We start from the raw sequence: 16,913 nt of genomic DNA on the forward strand, positions 1-16,913 counted from the left end.
TATTATAATTAATAGATACAAGATTAACAACACACAAGTGCTATAATTAGACATAATATTATAAAAAAGTACTTACCTTTTTCTTTTACGTAACTACTTTCTTTTAGAATGATGCTCGCGTCGTACAACCACCATGTTCTTTAGATAGTCGAAAGAGACAAACACTGCATGCACATATATATTACCGAGCTCAGATTCTGGTCATCACACATCATTGGTCGAATAGATTTGGACGAATCTCGTTAGAATAGGAAAACTCCAATGTTTTAATAAAATGAATTATTAATATTAATTAATTACAAATTTTGATTGTGCAATGTTTCCGAAATATTAATGTCATGTTGCTACAAGTGTGCTGGTATTTTGCGGATATATATCTCTGCAATGTCTTTGTACTGTTGCATTGCAATTTGCAACGTTGCAACGTTGCTGCAATGTTGGTGTAAGCTTCTGTGCTGTATGGGTATTCGTATTTAATATATTTGCATAAACGTGACGTATAAAATATGTGATTCTCTCGTATTGCATCTGCTTCGAAAGGGCAAGTAGAGTAAGTTATCGTCATAGTTAAAACGATCACAGTTGAATGGGATATCGATTCGGTCCTAATTCTCAGGTCAACGGACATACGTCAATTTTTCGCTCTTCAAGGGTTTCTGGTCCCCTTAATGAAAGAAGAACCGCACCCATGGGCAAACATTCTTATAATTGCTTGCTGATGTCGCCCTGACCGGCACCTAGATATGCGTACACACCTTCTCGTTGTAAGTATAAAAGTCTGCGGCGCATTTAAGGGCAAGTTTAATCCTAATACGAGCGATTACTTATCCGTAATACGAGAAACTCTGTAATCTCTTCACAGAAATAGCATTTTTTAATCATGGATAAAGCTGGTTGGCTCTACAAATAAATCTCTTTTTCTTCGCGTGCTTAAATATTCTTTAATATTGCGTCATTATTTTATAAAAGGCAATTACTTTATTGCCACATATTTAGCACAAAATCTAATAAATATTACAATTATGGTATAGTGCTCGCGTAATAATAACTGCGTTGAAAAAGGCTCCGAAATGTTTAACTTCCCTTTTAATCAATTTAATCAATTTAATCTGCTTGATTTGATTTCATAATAATGTTCACAACGCCGCATTAGGAAGCAAAAGTGCGTCTGCAATACATCGATCGAGAATATTGTACCCCAAGTGAGATCGCGATTATTTATAAAATTCTCGCCGTTGGTGGCGATCGCATTTTGGGGAACAATTCGTTCAATTCGCTCGCAAATTCTGAAGGCAAATATTGTTCGTGCGATCACGCGCGGATTGACTTTTCCGTCTGACGGGTTCGCAGCTCTTTTAATGCAAAGCAAACTGGGATAACGCGTTAATTAAACAAAATCTATCACTCGTTCAGCCGAAAGTGGTCTCTTTTTCGTGGCGGTGCTTGAACCTTCTCATTGAGAGTTAATGATGCGTTAGCGACGAAATTTTTTCGCGAAAACGTTAATACGTTGATCGAGAAACGCGCATGACATGACCATCAGAAATCACGGGTTCACAGGTAAATTAATTCAAGGTGGATTAAATTTTTTGGTAGATTAACTTTCTGACGTCTTTTTTTCTTCCCAAATTCAGCGAACGTCTTGTTCTATTTTAAGATAAGAACAAGATTCAGTGCGAAACAACAAAAAGTAGTCTTACGTGTTTCAAAACTTTGGAGTCTCTGCAATATAAATTTAATAGTCACAAATAGTCAAAATACATTTATATATATTTAACACCGAGTTACATATTACATATTATTATTTCACATCAAGAATTAAGAGGAGACGTTTAGCGTTTTTAATAACAAATATATGTTACAACCCATGTTATCAAAAACACTAAAAAAAGAAACGAGACAAATAATTAAAAATTTCACGCATTTTTGCATTTCGCCGTTAAAACCAGCGAGAGCGACGAACGAGCGCATCGTCAGCGTCGAGACGATATCCGCTCGCTCGATGGCTCGATCGAAAATTCAGCACGAGTCTGACAATTAACAAAAGTCCCCCTGTTCTAGCGTGTAACGTGTTTACGATCCCCGTCGACAATCGTGTTTACAACGCGTGGCACGTGTACTCGGCCCGAATAACGAGCCGGTCATCGTCAACCGCCATCGTTGCGGATCTCCCGCGCCGCCGATCGCGTGCGGATCGGCGTGCGCGGAAGGTGGGGGAGGGATTCTCTTTTCCTCTTTTTTTTCCTTTTTGGGCTCGCGCCTATTCGCGTCCCCCCGTGAACCGCGCGACTGTTCGTTCGTTCGCGCATGACATAATATTTAAAACGCCGCAACGACGGCCCCGGTCGATCTGTCGATCCATCGTCATCGACGTGCGAAGAGCCGCGCCGCGAACCGGGGGAGGCCACGACGTTTCCACACCACCCACGATCGGCAGTCGCAGATCCGGCTTCTTCGCCACCGTGCCACCGACGAGGTTGTTGCGCCTACCGCAGCTGCCGCGCTGATTTTTCTTTTTTCTGCTCCTGGAAAGTTTTCGGGGTGCTGCCGGGGTGAAGCGTCGTCCAGCATCATGGTCAGCCGCATCTCCACCGTGTCCCTCGCAGTAGGTCAGTCTGTCGTTTCTTCTTTGTTCTTTTCTTCTTTTTTTCCAGGCGGTATGGAGGGTGGGAACTGAAACTTTCAATGCAATGTGGATTATATGTGGTGATTTGTAGGTTCCTGTGTTTATGTATTTAAGTAGGAAGGTATCTGATTGAGTATCTGAGAAGAAGGATTTTTTTGACCGGTCAGCTTCACTTTTTGTAATTTTCGTAGTTTTGGTATTATTCGAGCGCACACTGGTCACTTGATAAAAATTTACAAAAGATTTATAGAAAGGTAGAGTTGATAAGTTTCGTTAAGAGAGAAAGGCTCGACTATATTTAATTAGGATATATTATAATTAGGTCATTAAAATCTCTAATGTAATTATATTAATTACACAAATGCCTCGCGCGTGTATGATACGTGAAATCTACATTTTTATGTTACATGTTATAGCTTTTGAATTAATCCGCCGAAATCGAGAAAATTAAGAGTCTGGATTTTGCTGAATAAAAATTACGCAGAATTATTCTCTTAATTAATATCGACAATGTGGATAATTTTAAATTGAGAATTTCAATTCAACTTGGACGAGTTTAGTCAAGAGAGTCCGCGAAGTACCTCATATTTCACTGCGGGGGGTCCGAATCCGTCTTTCATTTATTTAATTTGGCACGGATTCGCGGGACGTGTTTGGGCATCGGCAGCTGATTTAAATCTGGTTTCTCGAAAATTGCCTCGATAACACCATTTGTTCCCGTATCTTATCGCTTCTGCCAGGTTCTCGGTTCGCCTTTCCACCCGAACGAGAGAGCAAACATTAAGAAACCCCCGCAAAGAAGATCCTTTCAGCAAGAAATAGTTTCTCAAATTTCGTCAATTTTGTAGTTATCATCAATTGTTGCTATTAACTTAACATTTCTAATCTCGCAGAAATTAATCTTTATCACGATCGATCAGTGGCACAATTAATATTCAACAGCGCTGTACGGTCGGTCGCTTTTCATAAAAATTCGTCACCACGCGATTTCTCTGTGACAAAAACGCGAATAAGATGTAATTGGCTACATCGATTCCGCCGAAACGGCAAAGCGCAATTACGCCGCTAATTATCCCTTAATTCTCCACTTGACGTGTAATCGGCCGATTAGAGTCGCGTCAGCGTGTACGGCTCTCATGAGCGCACGTGCTTTTCCATCGTTCGTCGCAGTACGATCCTCACGATCGTGTTACGAAAATCCACCATGTCGCGACCGTGACGCAAATTTAACAGTGATAATCTCCTCTCGACGCCTCTTATTCTGCGATTTCTTATTTATATTCTTTCACGGCCTTTTCGCTTTTTTTAAATATATAATAACGCTCGCATATGTATAATAACAACGCGATTTGTTCCGGTCTACACAGTCCCCATGCGCGTGCATGGAAGTTTCTGAAAGAGAAAAACAACAATTATTTTAAACATAGTCTTTAAATTTAATTATTATTTGTCGCGTCGGAATCGTCATTACGCCGCCATTACGTAATGACGGCTCCTTTCTTGTGCAACCGCACAACGAAATTCGCTCTTGATTCGCCGCTATTTGTTTAAACGAAACGCAAGATAGTTGTCGGATTGCATTACATGTATCGGAAAAGTGCGTGTATATTGTTGCATCGGCCGAACAGCTCGCGCAAATGCGACCGATTTACAATAATAATTTTTTAAACAATGGGGACCTCGGTCTCTGTAAATAAAAGCAAGACGTTGGCGGTTTGTTTCGGTAAACAGAATGCGAATGACGAGATGAGGCGCACGTCACGGAATAATTTCATTTGGAATCGAAGACGAGTCATTACGAATCCCGCCAATCAGCAGGGATTGAAGGGCACCATTAAAATTGAAATTTTTAAAATAAATTTTGAAATGGGAAGTCCCCGACCTCTACTCTATAACATAAGCTTAATCGTTATTTCAAATTTTATTTTGAAAACGATCTTATTTTGTGATGACACGCGGATATTCTCCTGAATGGATCCGGAATGCTTGAATGATGATGATGTGCATCTCTTTCGCGCCTGGCACTCGTACGATTCAGCGGTATTTAATGCATTCATTCGCTGCGTGTTTAACATCAATTACTGATATCACCGTGCCGATTATACTTTGTGTATACATGTGCCTTTAGTGTCTAGTTAGTGTTGCCTAGAATAGTCTGATAGGAAAATAACCGGCAACGGGAAGGAAACTGCTGCTGTCGCATTCTTACGATTTTTCAAGGAATTATTAATAAAAAAATACTTAATAATAATCAACAAATAAATTATTATTATTATATTATCATTTATTAATTCAACGTCATATTGGGGATTTAAGCGTCATGTAAAACGCTGCAATAGATAAGTCCGACGATCTCGCGGTTCAGAAGCGAACGATGACGCGCGCGGTAGATCCTTATCGCGATCGATACTAGTTCAATCGACGAGCAGTGATAAGTACACGCACTTGTGTAATCCTACGATCATCTATCTACGCGCCTATCTATTTGCTTGGAGCACCGACTCGCGTGAAAAAGGTCGATCCAATCCAATGTGCTCCAGGCGTCAGATTATGCCGCGCAAGTGCAGGTATCGCGGCTGAACCGATAGCAAGTGGGTCAGAAGAACATTGGCGATCCGTTACGAAATTTCAGCGATATTTCGCACATTTCGCGTCTTTTAATTTCACAACGCGAATTTCCGCGCGAGTTGATCGGTGGAGGAGCGCGCACAATCGGCTTTTGGTACGTGACGTACGTGATGCAGAGGTCTGCTGTTATCGAAGAAGAGAGAAGAGAAAGAGCGTAAACGGGCGCACTGCACGCATATTATTTATGAAACATCTATTTTCCACGCGATTAATCGCGCACGTTGGACGACACGATCGAATACGTGTTCGCGCGACACGAACTAATACGGACAGCCGTGGACTTCGGATACGGAAAGTCGGCTCCAGACACCTTGTCGTGGCGCTACAAGTATAGATTATTACTACGGTTATCACCGTCGACGGTTTTTCCGGAGGAGTATACTGAACAGGACATTGTTGTTTCAGAGAAGGAAAACGATAGGCTCAGGGAAGGGACCGCGGACTTCGAGCAGGCTATAGAGATATGTGGTGAGTCGAATTATTTTTATTATTATTATTAACCGCGTGAAATTTATGTCAGACGCAAGTGTTTTGAATTAAAAATTGAAAAATTCAAGTGTCTTGAATTTACAACCGTTTGCTATGGAATGGAAGACGTCAGAATTACTTGATTTGTAATTGTTCGCAGAGAATGGTCGGTATCAGTACACTCTCCTGGTGGTTTGCGGCGTGATGTTCACCTGCGTCGGTTGCCAGTATGGCGTGAACGCGTACATCCTGCCGTCCGCCGAATGCGACTTGAACATGGGATCCGAGGAGAAAGGGCTGCTGAACGTTGCCTTCCTCATAGGTAGACGAACAGCTAAATAAATAAAATTTCTAAAACTTAGAGAAAAAATTAATTATACAGGATAAAGCACCTAAAACAGGCCACTTGAATATCTCGGCTGTTATTGGTGATAGAAAAAAAATGTATCAGACCAAACTTGCATGGTTTCGAGGGACACATAATTTATTCTAAATAGTTTTTTATTACGTGTCCACCTAATAAAAAACAGGGTTTTAGGTGCCTCACCCTGTATATGTATAAATTTTATTGTGTTTAAATTATAAAATTCCCAAGCTAAAACATATATTTATATATACGATGAGAACTACTACTAGTTATCATCTGGAATAACATTTTTACGCTAAAGTTATTTAAAACGATAAAAGAGAGAGCCAGATTTCGGGCGATGGTATTTTTTCTAAGCGAAAACGCGGAAGAAATTTGCCTGAAATTTTTAATGACTCGGCTGTGTCACGAATCCTCTTCTTCTCTTTAGGCACGGTGATCAGCGCCCTTTTCTGGGGAGTTTTCGCGGGTGCCTACGGGCGAAGAAATATCTTGGTGATGACGCTCTTCGGCGACAGCATCTTGACGCTGATAGCGAGTTTCTCGCAAGGCTTCAAGCTGCTCCTGCTGTTCAGAGTTATAAGCGGATTCCTGTAAGTACTGGGAATGGCACAGAGTACAAGTACAATTGTTCCACCTGCGCCCTCGCCTTCACTCCCTTCGATTTCTCGGCTATTTTTAGGGTGGGCGCGCCCGGTTCTCTGGTGTACATGTACCTCAGCGAGTTCCACGCGGAGAGGCACCGAGCGAAGAGCATCTGTTTCCTAGGCTTCTTCTTTACCCTCGCTTGGCTGATTTTACCTGGTAAATGATCACGTCTCTGTCACACAATTTTATTTCCAGTAAACAAATCTTTCGAGTACACCGAATTTTATTTTTAGAAGAAATTCGCATTCTCTTAAATATAATTATATTACATTCCCCTCCTCCCTTCTCCCGAAAGCAAGAAAGCGAATGAGAATTTAAACAGATTTATCGAGCTGATTTATCACTCTGATTCGCTCGCAGGCTTGGCGTGGATCATCATACCGCTGCCGCTATCCTTCGAGTTCTATGGCTTCCAGTACAACTCCTGGCGGATATTCCTCGGCGCTCTCAGCCTGCCGACGTTTGCCATCGCTGCGATCACCCTCACGTATCCCGAGAGCCCCAAGTTCCTGGTGTCGCAGGGCAAGACCGGCGAGGCACTCGCGATCCTTCGGCGGATCTATGCGGCGAACACTGGGCGCGACAAGAGCGAGTTTCCGGTAGGCGCAAGTATAATCAATTATTTTTCTCAATTAATTAATATTAATTTGTTAATTAATTTTCAATTAATGCGTTATATTTCGCCAGGTGAAGGAACTCCTCTCCGATGCCGTGTTCAAAGTGGAGAAAAACGAGGCACCGTCGTCTCCGTCGGACGTGCTGACGGATCTAGTGAAGAACGTCTGGTGGCAGCTGCGCACCATCGCGTCGCCACCCCTCTTGAAGTACGCCATTCTCCTGTGGATAATCTACTTCGCGAACATGTTCGGGTAAGTTTCTGCTTAATCGTCCACTTCGCGAGCTACTAAAGCTATTTTATTCCTAATATTAATCGGTTGTCAATCTACCTCTTGAAGAGGGGCATACTCATGTTTCTTGATGCGTCTAGGTACTACGGCTTCGGTCTTTGGCTGCCGGAGTTGTTCAACCGCTTCGAGCATTATCAGCAGTCGCATCCGAACGCGTCGGTGACTGTCTGCGAGCTGATACACGACACGCAACCGTCGAATTACACCGTCCCGGAGGAGCTGTTCCTCCTCTTGCTGAACGGCGCCAGCACGGAGTGCAAGCCGCGCATCGACGAGCGGGTGTTCATCAATTCCCTGACGATCAACGCGGTTTGCCTCGTCGGCAATATCGCCTCCGGTTACCTGGCGAATCGCGTCGGCCGCCGAACGATGCCAGGTACTGTTACATAATACCTCTGATCCGGATTAAATTAATAATAATATTTAAATAAAAAAATAAAATTAATAATAAAATCAAGCTTAATTTCTTATATTTCTCTTCTGCAGTGAGCATGATGCTGACGGCCGGTTTCGCCGGCCTCGGCATCTACTTCGTCCGGTCGTCGCTGCAGATCCTCATAGCGGCGTGCGTGCTGTCCCTGGCGATCGCCACGGCGAACTTCGTGCTCACCAGCGTGGCGGTGGACGTTTTCCCCACGCACGTGTCCGCCGCGGCGGTCTCCATGATGGTCTGCCTAGGTAGAACCGGCGCGGTCGCGAGCAACCTGGCGTTCGGCATGCTGCTGGATATCAGCTGCGAGATCCTGATATTCCTGCTCGCCGGCATCATCCTGTGTAAGTGCACGAAGTGAAAGAAAAAGTCTCGCTCGATCAAAGAGGAAAACGCGCGTTTTAATGAATTACTTCCGAGACACCTTTGAGTAATCTTCTCGATTCCTTTTTATTTCTTCGTCCGTCCGACTCGTTCTTCCTTTCTATTTTGTTCAACTCGCTTCGTTGGAACCTGAATTTAACGGGCGATCGCGATTCAAGTGAGAGCGAGATAATGAGACGTTACAGGGTGTTGCAGGGTACCATTCGAATCACGAGGAATACTCGAGGGGGTACTCGCGATCTCCGAATAAGGACGAAAATAAATGAATAATCGATCGTTTCCAGGTGGCGGAATGCTGTGCTTTCTGATACCGAGCAAAGAGAAGAAGTGAAAGTCGACGCCGCGGCGAAAAAAGGAGGAGACGCATATTAAGTTTAAGAAGAGACTCGAGGTGTCGAGGTAGCGAACAGGCGCTTCGTTTGCGGTTTCCGCAAAGCGCGCGATGCGCCCGTTGATCTCTCTGTAAATAATAATTACGAGCATTGGTCGACAGACTGTCGGTTCCGTTTCTCGTTTGCGCGCCTTTGCCTCTCGCGTGCACTCCGCGTCGTCGCGGATGGTTGACGTGCTCGGTGAAATCGGAACTTTGAAACGCGACGTTTTGAGAAAATTTCTTTAAAATCTCTTCGCGTAGTTTTATCACGATCTGACATAGAGCGCTCGCCGTTCGTCGATCAAAGTAGCAACCTCGTCTGTAAATAATCATTCCGATAGATATTTATTAATTTTCATATCGTACACGCGCGCGTGTTGCGACGAGTGACGAGAACGAGCGCGTGGCGAGCCATTCGTCGTCGTCGCGCGATAATGTACTATAATATATATATGTCGGAAATAAAAATGTAGCGAAATAAAAAAGGCGTTTTTTTATTTAGGCGTTGCAGCTTGAAACGGAGAAAGAGCAAATATTATAAGAATTAATGTAATTATTTAAGGAAAAGTTTATATTTCGTTGCCAACGATTTTTTACCATTCGTAACAGGATGGGCTGTTGGTGAGTCGGTGATTGACAGACAAGTACGGAATACAAATTTGCAATTTCATATATTTGTTTCTTTTTCTTCTCGTAAAAATGAGTGGAGAGGATTTTTTCATGATCTTCTCGATCTACGCGATCGTTCGCGATCGAGCTTAAAAGCGCGTGTCGGACTTCTCGCCTCGGAGTCAAGTACAATGATATTGAAAATAATATTGTGTGAATCCTCAGGAGGTTTATCTAGTAATATCGTTATCGTTACACGCTATATCTCGCACTTATCTTCGATAAATCTGCTTCCTTCATTATTATTATTATTACTCATTACTATTATTCGTTATTATAATTATTATTATAATTATTATTTATTATCATCGTCGCCGCATCGACGCCACAATACATAATATATACATAGTATGTATAATCGTATGCGTGTGCGCATGCACGCACACACGTGCGTTCAAACCTTATATGTATACTATATACAAACAGAACGGTCTCTCTTTCTCTCTCTCTCATTTTCTTTTTTCACATCCTTGGTTGTGCACTCCTTCTGCACCCCACAGTTACATGTATAATATATATACATATATATACCTCTATATATGTATATATATATTTTTTGTTGCATATATATATCTCGACTCGTAAAAACGAGAAATCGCGCCGATCTCGGAAGGCCCCTTTACATCCGTGCATGTGAGTCGTTGTTCGTGAATCTTTCGTAGTAAATTAATAACAATGTCTCTCCGCTCGTCGATACCGAGTCGAAGATCAAGATCGCGCCAAGCAATCGGTACACAGCAATCATCGCATTCGCGCATCGACGAATTCCGGAACTACTGCCGTTAAGCCCGTACCAGACTGTGCATCACGATTTGAAGACTGGAATTTCACCAATCAAAATATATAATAGACAACGTTTTCATTGGTCAAATTCCCAAATCGCAATTGTCCCCCGCAATTTTTCGCCTACGATCCGACGCAAGTGACTAGAAAGACGCAAGAAGTTTCTTTAGTCATTCTGAGTAGCTGCGGAATTCGCCGATGGAATCGCGATGACGATTTTTCCGATTCAATACGGTCGCGCGCCCTTTAACGCGCCGAAAGATGATCGGTGAATTCTTTCACCCCCTCCAGGGAAAGGTGAGGCCCCGACGCGCTTTATTGGTGCCGCGAGATCGCGATTCAAGGCCGCGTGATCGGGGAAAACCTAAATTGTCCGTGTCGAAACGCATCCCCCGGACTCTATTTAAATTATTAAACCTTCAAAAAAACACAAATATCTCACGGTGTATATATTTACGTTAAGGCACTATTTCTTTATTTGTTACGTCCTAAGGGGTTGTAGACGCACCCTCAGAACGCAAGACACGGCAGGAATCGAGAACTCGTTTTTTAAATTCGCTCAAAATTTCCTTCGTCTTTTTCTTTTTTTCTTTTGTTTTTTTATCAAAATTCAGTCCGTCCGGTATACACGATTGTTCGAGAGTGGCGAAAAAGAAGAAAGGGGAGGGGGAGGGAGAGAAAGAGGATTGACAAACTCGACTTGAGGAGGTAAGATACGAACGGAGCGTCTTTTTCTTCCTTTTCTTTTCTTGAACAAAATGCGGGCGGCAAGAGAACCGTCCCCATGTGCGATGAAGCGCTTAGAAGAAGGGTCGCTTATCCTATATATCCTTTACCCCTACGCGCGCGACGTAACCGCTAGTTGTCTCTCTCGCTCTCTAAACGCTCTAGTTTAATTTAATGTAACAGTGAACGGCTATATAAAGGCACTATGTTTCACAGACGTAGAATCCTTATAGGGAAATTAGCTGCCTTCATTCGTCCGTTTGCGCGACTTTGTCCTTCGCTTGATCCCTCCCTCCCGTCCCCCAACCTTAATAACTTTTTTTATTGTCACGTACCCTTCTCGCCTTCTCGCCCCCCGGGGGGGCGAGAAATTCTTCCGCGGAATCGAAACTCGCAGCGGTCGATCATCATCAAGTGAGATTCGCGACTCGAAGGCATCTAATCTCGCTAACGAGGAACTTTCGTATTGCATGTCTATGGTTTAAGGATTATTTAAACCTAGTCCCGCGCGCGCGCACACACACATACACACGCACGCAGATAATCACATACACGCAGACACGTGGAGTGGAGTCGGCCGGTCGCGACAGCAGTTAAGAGTTAGTTAGTCTAGAAAACCGCTCTAATTGTCATTCTCGGTGACTTGTTAGCGTTAATGTTATTACTCTCGTTATTATTACTACGCTGGATAAATGGCACGTCGCATTGCGTCGCCCGAGAGAAAAACGGTAACTCGTCGAGCGAGTGGCCGGCTCGCTCTTTCGCTGGCAAAAGCCAATCGGCGTCACGTCTGAGATCTTGCAGATCTCTCGCAGCACACGGATATACACACACGGACGCAAGAATAAATTATTATTATTCTTATTACCGGAAAAGCTCAGTCTTGCTTCGCGCGCCTCGGACATGCCGATCGTTTCCGCCAACGTGACAGTCTTCCTAGTTACAAGAAACAACAGAAGCGACATTATACTAATAAAAAACATTGAATGGGCGGGCGATGAATCCAGAAAAAAAAGAAGATAAAGGATGAAAGCGTAATTTGAAGAATGCAATTCCAAGCGAACGGAAAGTTTCGTTGCCGAATCTTGCGGGACACGTGCAACATGAATGCCGAAACAAAAAGGGCGAGAAAATGGATCGCGAAAAGGGAGAGAGGACGAAGCGCAATGAGATGGGAGGAAAGATCGACGCGGAACGAGGAGGTAGAGTGAAAAGAAGATAAATTTCTCTCCCGAAATTTCACGACGCTGCGAAGCGAATTTTGCACCCTTCGCCACCGTTTCGTCGCGTTGCCTGCAAATATACAATCGTACAGTCGTCTACAAATAACGCTCTCGTATCCGTTGATCCTTCGCAAAGGGATAAGGGTGGGAGACAAAAATCGGAAGGCAGAAGGTTCGAGGGTATCGAAGAACGTCGGTGTGAAAAATGACGAAGCGCAACGCTCACTTATTCGCCCTTTTCTTCCCGATAATCGACAGAAACGGATTCATTATTGCGAATTATTTATCGTATTTTCTGCGCTTCGTGAGCGCCGATCCGCCCTTTCTCCCCCTTTCCCTTGGGGCTCGTTCGCATACTTGAGATGCTACCTCTATCGTCTGTTTTGCAAATTCCTGAAACGAAGGAGAAATCGTTCTTGCATTTATTGCGACGGGCATGTCGCAGGGGAGAAGCCTCGACGTTCCCGTAGCGATATTTATGTCGTAGGACAGTCCTGCCATTAATTTTAGTACGCCTCCGTGAGCATCTTTTTGGTCGTAACGCGCAACGGCCACGCACGATCGCTTTTTGGCATGTTTAAGCACGATATACATATATATACATGTGATATAGAAAGCACAAAGAGATACAAATATCCGTACGATTAACGCACAATTGTGCACATTGCGCGTACGCATATCAGCGTATGTGCGACGATTAATCGAATCGCAATATAAAAAATAAAAAAAAGTTTACGTCTATTGTATTATTATCGAAAGGAAATTTTTAAACATTATGCCCCTCGTTTCTCAAAAATGTTGGGAATTATTATTTTGCTGTTTATTTGCAAACTACTTTTCTTACAATTACAAAGATTCTTTTATAAAATTATCGCAAAATTTCACGAGGTAACACTAGATTTACGGTACCCGTCAAGTTGACTGACTGAGAATTCATGCTTAAAAATACAGAAATCACAATTATTATTTTTCATCAACGAGAAACCGAAAACTGAAAATCGAAAATCGAATTTTAATGTACCCGTCAATATGAAACGCGTTTCAGTAATATTAAATATACAGGTAACATCCATAAATCCAGTGTTAAGGTACCAGAGTATCTCTTTCGATAAATTACCTAAAGAAATATGAATGAAAAATGAAAAAAAACGTGCGAACATCGTTGATGAGCATCTGTATCTCGTGAGCAGGATTGCTTAGGTCATTCTCGATCTTGGATTTTCCCGGTCAACGTGCGTCTCATCAATCATCATTAGACAAACGGACGAACTCATCATTTTGCGGACAACGCGCGCGGTGCCGTTTTAAGCTTGAGCGTTCCACGGCAGTGCACGAGCGATGCTCTATAAGGGACCTCTCGGTCTCTTAATTGGAAAAGGGGCAAAAGGGGCGGATAAACGGACGACGAGCGCGACAACGTGTTCGGGGAGGCGGGGCAGTGAAGAAGGGACCGCGAGGAGCGAGTCGGAGTCGCCGAAAGCGCGAGCGATCTGTCGGCTGGGAGATCCCTCCTATCGTCGTCGTTACAATTATTTTCGCCGATGATCCAACCCGGCGGCTCTCTCTCTCTCACACGCACAGCAGACACAGCCTAGCTACCCATGAATGTGTTATTCTTGCATATACGTCTCGGTGTATACTATATTAATTATATATAACGTCGAAGCGGCGTATACACATCACAATGTATGTATCGTAGCTCTCGATCCGGTATCCGCGGATCGGGAAAATCAATCGCAGTAACGGCCACTTTTACGCCGAGTAAAAGCGGTGATACGAAAGTAGAACTAGTGGCCGAAACGCGCGCGATCCCTCCTACGGATTTTCGATCAGTCGATTTGCGCGCGTGAGTGTGTGTGTGTGTACGCGCATGGATGAATACGTATGACTGGTACATGTTACATTGTAGTATATGTACTCCTTGAACGCGCGTCGCACTCTGAACACCGTGCACGCACGCACGCACGTACGAAAAATGTACGCTCTTTCTCTCTCTCTCTTTCTCCTTTCGGCTCCTTCTTCTCAAATTGTTGATTTTATGTACAGAGTATGTATGTAAAAAAAATGCCACGTATACGCACGTTACGTCTCGCGTGGAAAATTCCCGCACATCGGAAACCGGAGCGCTCGTACACTCCAAAAAAAAGAAAAAGGAATAGGGGAGTTCGAAAAAAAGCAGAATTCTTCATTATCTCGAGATCGAGATCGACGACTAGCGGGACGATTAATCGAGAAACCGATGTACAGAATTTCCTTCGTCAATAATTACACGCAAACGAGTTTTATATTATATTATTCTGTCTCTCTCTTTCTCTCTCTCTCTCTCTCTCTCTCTCTCTCTCTCCTGTTTTCTCATTCTCATTCGCTCTCGTCTCGCCCGCTTCGCAACGACACTCGTAAAAAAAGGAAGAAAAAAATACCTGCGTCCGGCGTCTCTTATCACAGTACATCGTATTACTGTAGTACAAAGCTTATTGTATAAAGCGAGGGGTGAGGGAGGGCACGGGCGTGAAGTTATCTTTTGCGCGAGACGAGACGAGCTTGGCACGTGATTTTGGCGCGCACTTTTACTCTCTCTCCCCGGAGAAAGAGAGAAGGAAAAAGAAAGAGAGCAAGAGAGAGAGAGAGAGAGAGAGAAAGAAAGTAATGTGCACCGCACACATCGCGGAGCTGAGAAGCTGGGAAGGCACAGTGTATGTACACGTATATTACTTACACACGTATATGTACAACACCGAACGACGACCGGAGATAACGCGACCCGGGGACTCGTGGCACGTTCGCTTTCAGCGAACCGATCGATCGCGCGACGACTATCCGAGATGCAGTACGTTGTCCCGTGACGTTTACGACTCGCCGTGGAACTCGTGTTACCAGCCGGAGAGAAAGCGTCTTCTGAATTATTAAAATTAATGAAGAGCCTAATCGGCTCGATAAACTTGACGAGAAACGGTTCTATTAATAAATTCAATGAGAGATTTAATTGTTTTAAATGAGTATATATATATAAGAAAACATTCTCGTTGCTGATGGAACGACGTAGCGCGCTTCTCCATTGCAGGCTACGCATTAGGTGGACTGCAGACGCACTTGCTCGAATGCAAAGTCCATTTAAATGCGCATAAAACTTCGTCTTTCATGAAGTTCCGTTTACGAGCTTTATGTATGCGCGGACGTAAATTGGATAAACTGTCCCCTGCTTCGTCTCTTCCTCTCTTGGCAGTTTCAACGCAAGTTCCACGGGATGTAAGGTTGAATACGCGGAAAAGTCCAGGATAATTTTATTCTTTATCGAGAATTAAAGAAAGCAGAACGCCTCTTTAATTAATCTTTTATGATAGACGTATTCACGTATCTGCTGTCTGAACGGATTTTCCGCTATTAGATGCCGATGTAAAATCCTGCTATTCCTTGAACGGAAATAAAGGCGATCCATTCCGAAAATTTCCTCCGCGATCATAAACTAATCCCTCCTCTCCCGCCTCGTCGACGTTACTCTCTCGCTTCGCGTCTCTCAGATTTATAAGATTTACAAGAATTCTCCCTGCCATACTGAGATTTGAAATTCGCGCGCGCGAATCCGCGAAGTCAGATTGCAAATTGAACGCGAGTGACTAGACCTACCGGAAGCCCGACTCCCTCTCCCTTTCCCTTTCCCTCGCTGCTTCCCGCTTGGAAATCCTCAGGCAAGGTTCGAGTAACGTCGACGTCTCGGCGATTGAGAAGAAACCAAAAAATAGCAAAAAATGAAAAAAACATAAAAAGAAGCTAAAGCCCGAAACGAACGCGCGAGAAGAGTCCCAGGGTACCACTTCGTCAGCGAGTTCCTCCGTTCGTATCGCGTTCGATGGACCACGCTCGCAAGCGATTTCTCTCCATTCGCTTCTCCATGATCTCTCATCTTCGTTTCCCGTCGCCGACGAGAGAACGACGGAACGCGACCTAATCGTTCGCAGACGCGTATAAAATCCTTAACGGCGTGTACTTTGGTAAGACTGCTGGGGTTGTTGGGGCGACCCAACCCGGCACGCGCGTCGCCGGGCGGTCACCCCCGGCACGCGTTCTTACTATCATTATCATTAATCGTTATCGTTTTATTTCGCATTATTTTTTTTCTTTCCCTCGTTAACACAGCTCTCGCTAGGACGGAGCTAAAGGCCACGGTCGCCGCATCATTATCGCCGATCCTCCGCCGTAGAGCAGTGGCGACGACGACGACGGCGAAAACAACGATAAGGGGAGGAAGAGGCGCGTAGTCGAGGACGAGGCTTGACGAGGTACTCATCATCGGCTTGGCCAGCCGCGAGGGTCGATCACCTGCACGGCGCCAGAAGTACCTCGAGCCAACAGGGACAGGAGGTGACCTCCTGCCTCGAGTACTTGGGTCCCCAGCCCTTGACGAAGCTGATGCGGACGGAGTTGATGTCGACGGGGCCGGAAGCGACGAAGCCCGCGGCCTGGCCGCCACCGCCACTGCCGCCGTATGGAAGCTGCATCTTGGCGATCTTACTGCGGTCGAAGATGTTGAGACAGAAACCCGGAGACACCCGGTACACCAGCAGCGTCCTCGATTCCGGGTCGTCCAAGGTGGGCGAGTTCACGAAGATCGGATTCTCCGACCGGTTGTACGCCCATACACCGTCCGCCTCCTGACTGAGCGTTAGCCCTGCGATAACAGGA

The 16,913-nt window shown here is 44.4% G+C and overlaps 2 protein-coding genes across 5 annotated transcripts in view; one reads left to right on the forward strand and one right to left on the reverse strand.

The window, feature by feature from the left end:
• The first annotated feature begins 1,721 nt into the window (after positions 1–1,721).
• Positions 1,722–9,502, forward strand: LOC105278835 (synaptic vesicle glycoprotein 2C). Of its 3 annotated transcripts, none has more exons than XM_011338227.3 (10): positions 1,732–2,609; positions 5,660–5,722; positions 5,883–6,044; positions 6,520–6,682; positions 6,772–6,893; positions 7,098–7,336; positions 7,425–7,606; positions 7,726–8,021; positions 8,132–8,419; positions 8,744–9,502. In XM_011338227.3, exons 1-10 carry the CDS (start codon positions 2,573–2,575, stop codon positions 8,788–8,790), a joined length of 1,599 nt encoding a protein of 532 aa, XP_011336529.1. In that variant the 5' UTR covers positions 1,732–2,572; the 3' UTR covers positions 8,791–9,502. The 3 variants fall into 3 exon arrangements, with proteins under 3 accessions (XP_011336530.1, XP_011336529.1, XP_011336531.1); XM_011338229.3 differs by lacking the exon at positions 1,732–2,609 and adding an exon at positions 2,617–5,582; XM_011338228.3 differs by lacking the exon at positions 8,744–9,502 and having other exon boundaries at positions 1,722–2,609; positions 7,098–7,346; positions 8,132–8,413.
• The window catches only part of LOC105278836 (mothers against decapentaplegic homolog 6), a 56,417-nt gene continuing 48,999 nt past the window's right edge, over positions 9,496–16,913 (reverse strand). For both annotated transcript variants that reach the window (XM_011338230.3, XM_026974123.1), the window contains one exon: positions 9,496–16,899. In XM_011338230.3, the coding sequence (XP_011336532.2) occupies positions 16,547–16,899 (353 nt within the window). In that variant the 3' untranslated portion in view covers positions 9,496–16,546. The remainder of the gene's footprint in view (positions 16,900–16,913) is intronic.

The sequence above is a fragment of the Ooceraea biroi genome, chromosome 12 (assembly GCF_003672135.1).
Source record: "Ooceraea biroi isolate clonal line C1 chromosome 12, Obir_v5.4, whole genome shotgun sequence".
NCBI lineage: Eukaryota > Metazoa > Arthropoda > Insecta > Hymenoptera > Formicidae > Ooceraea > Ooceraea biroi.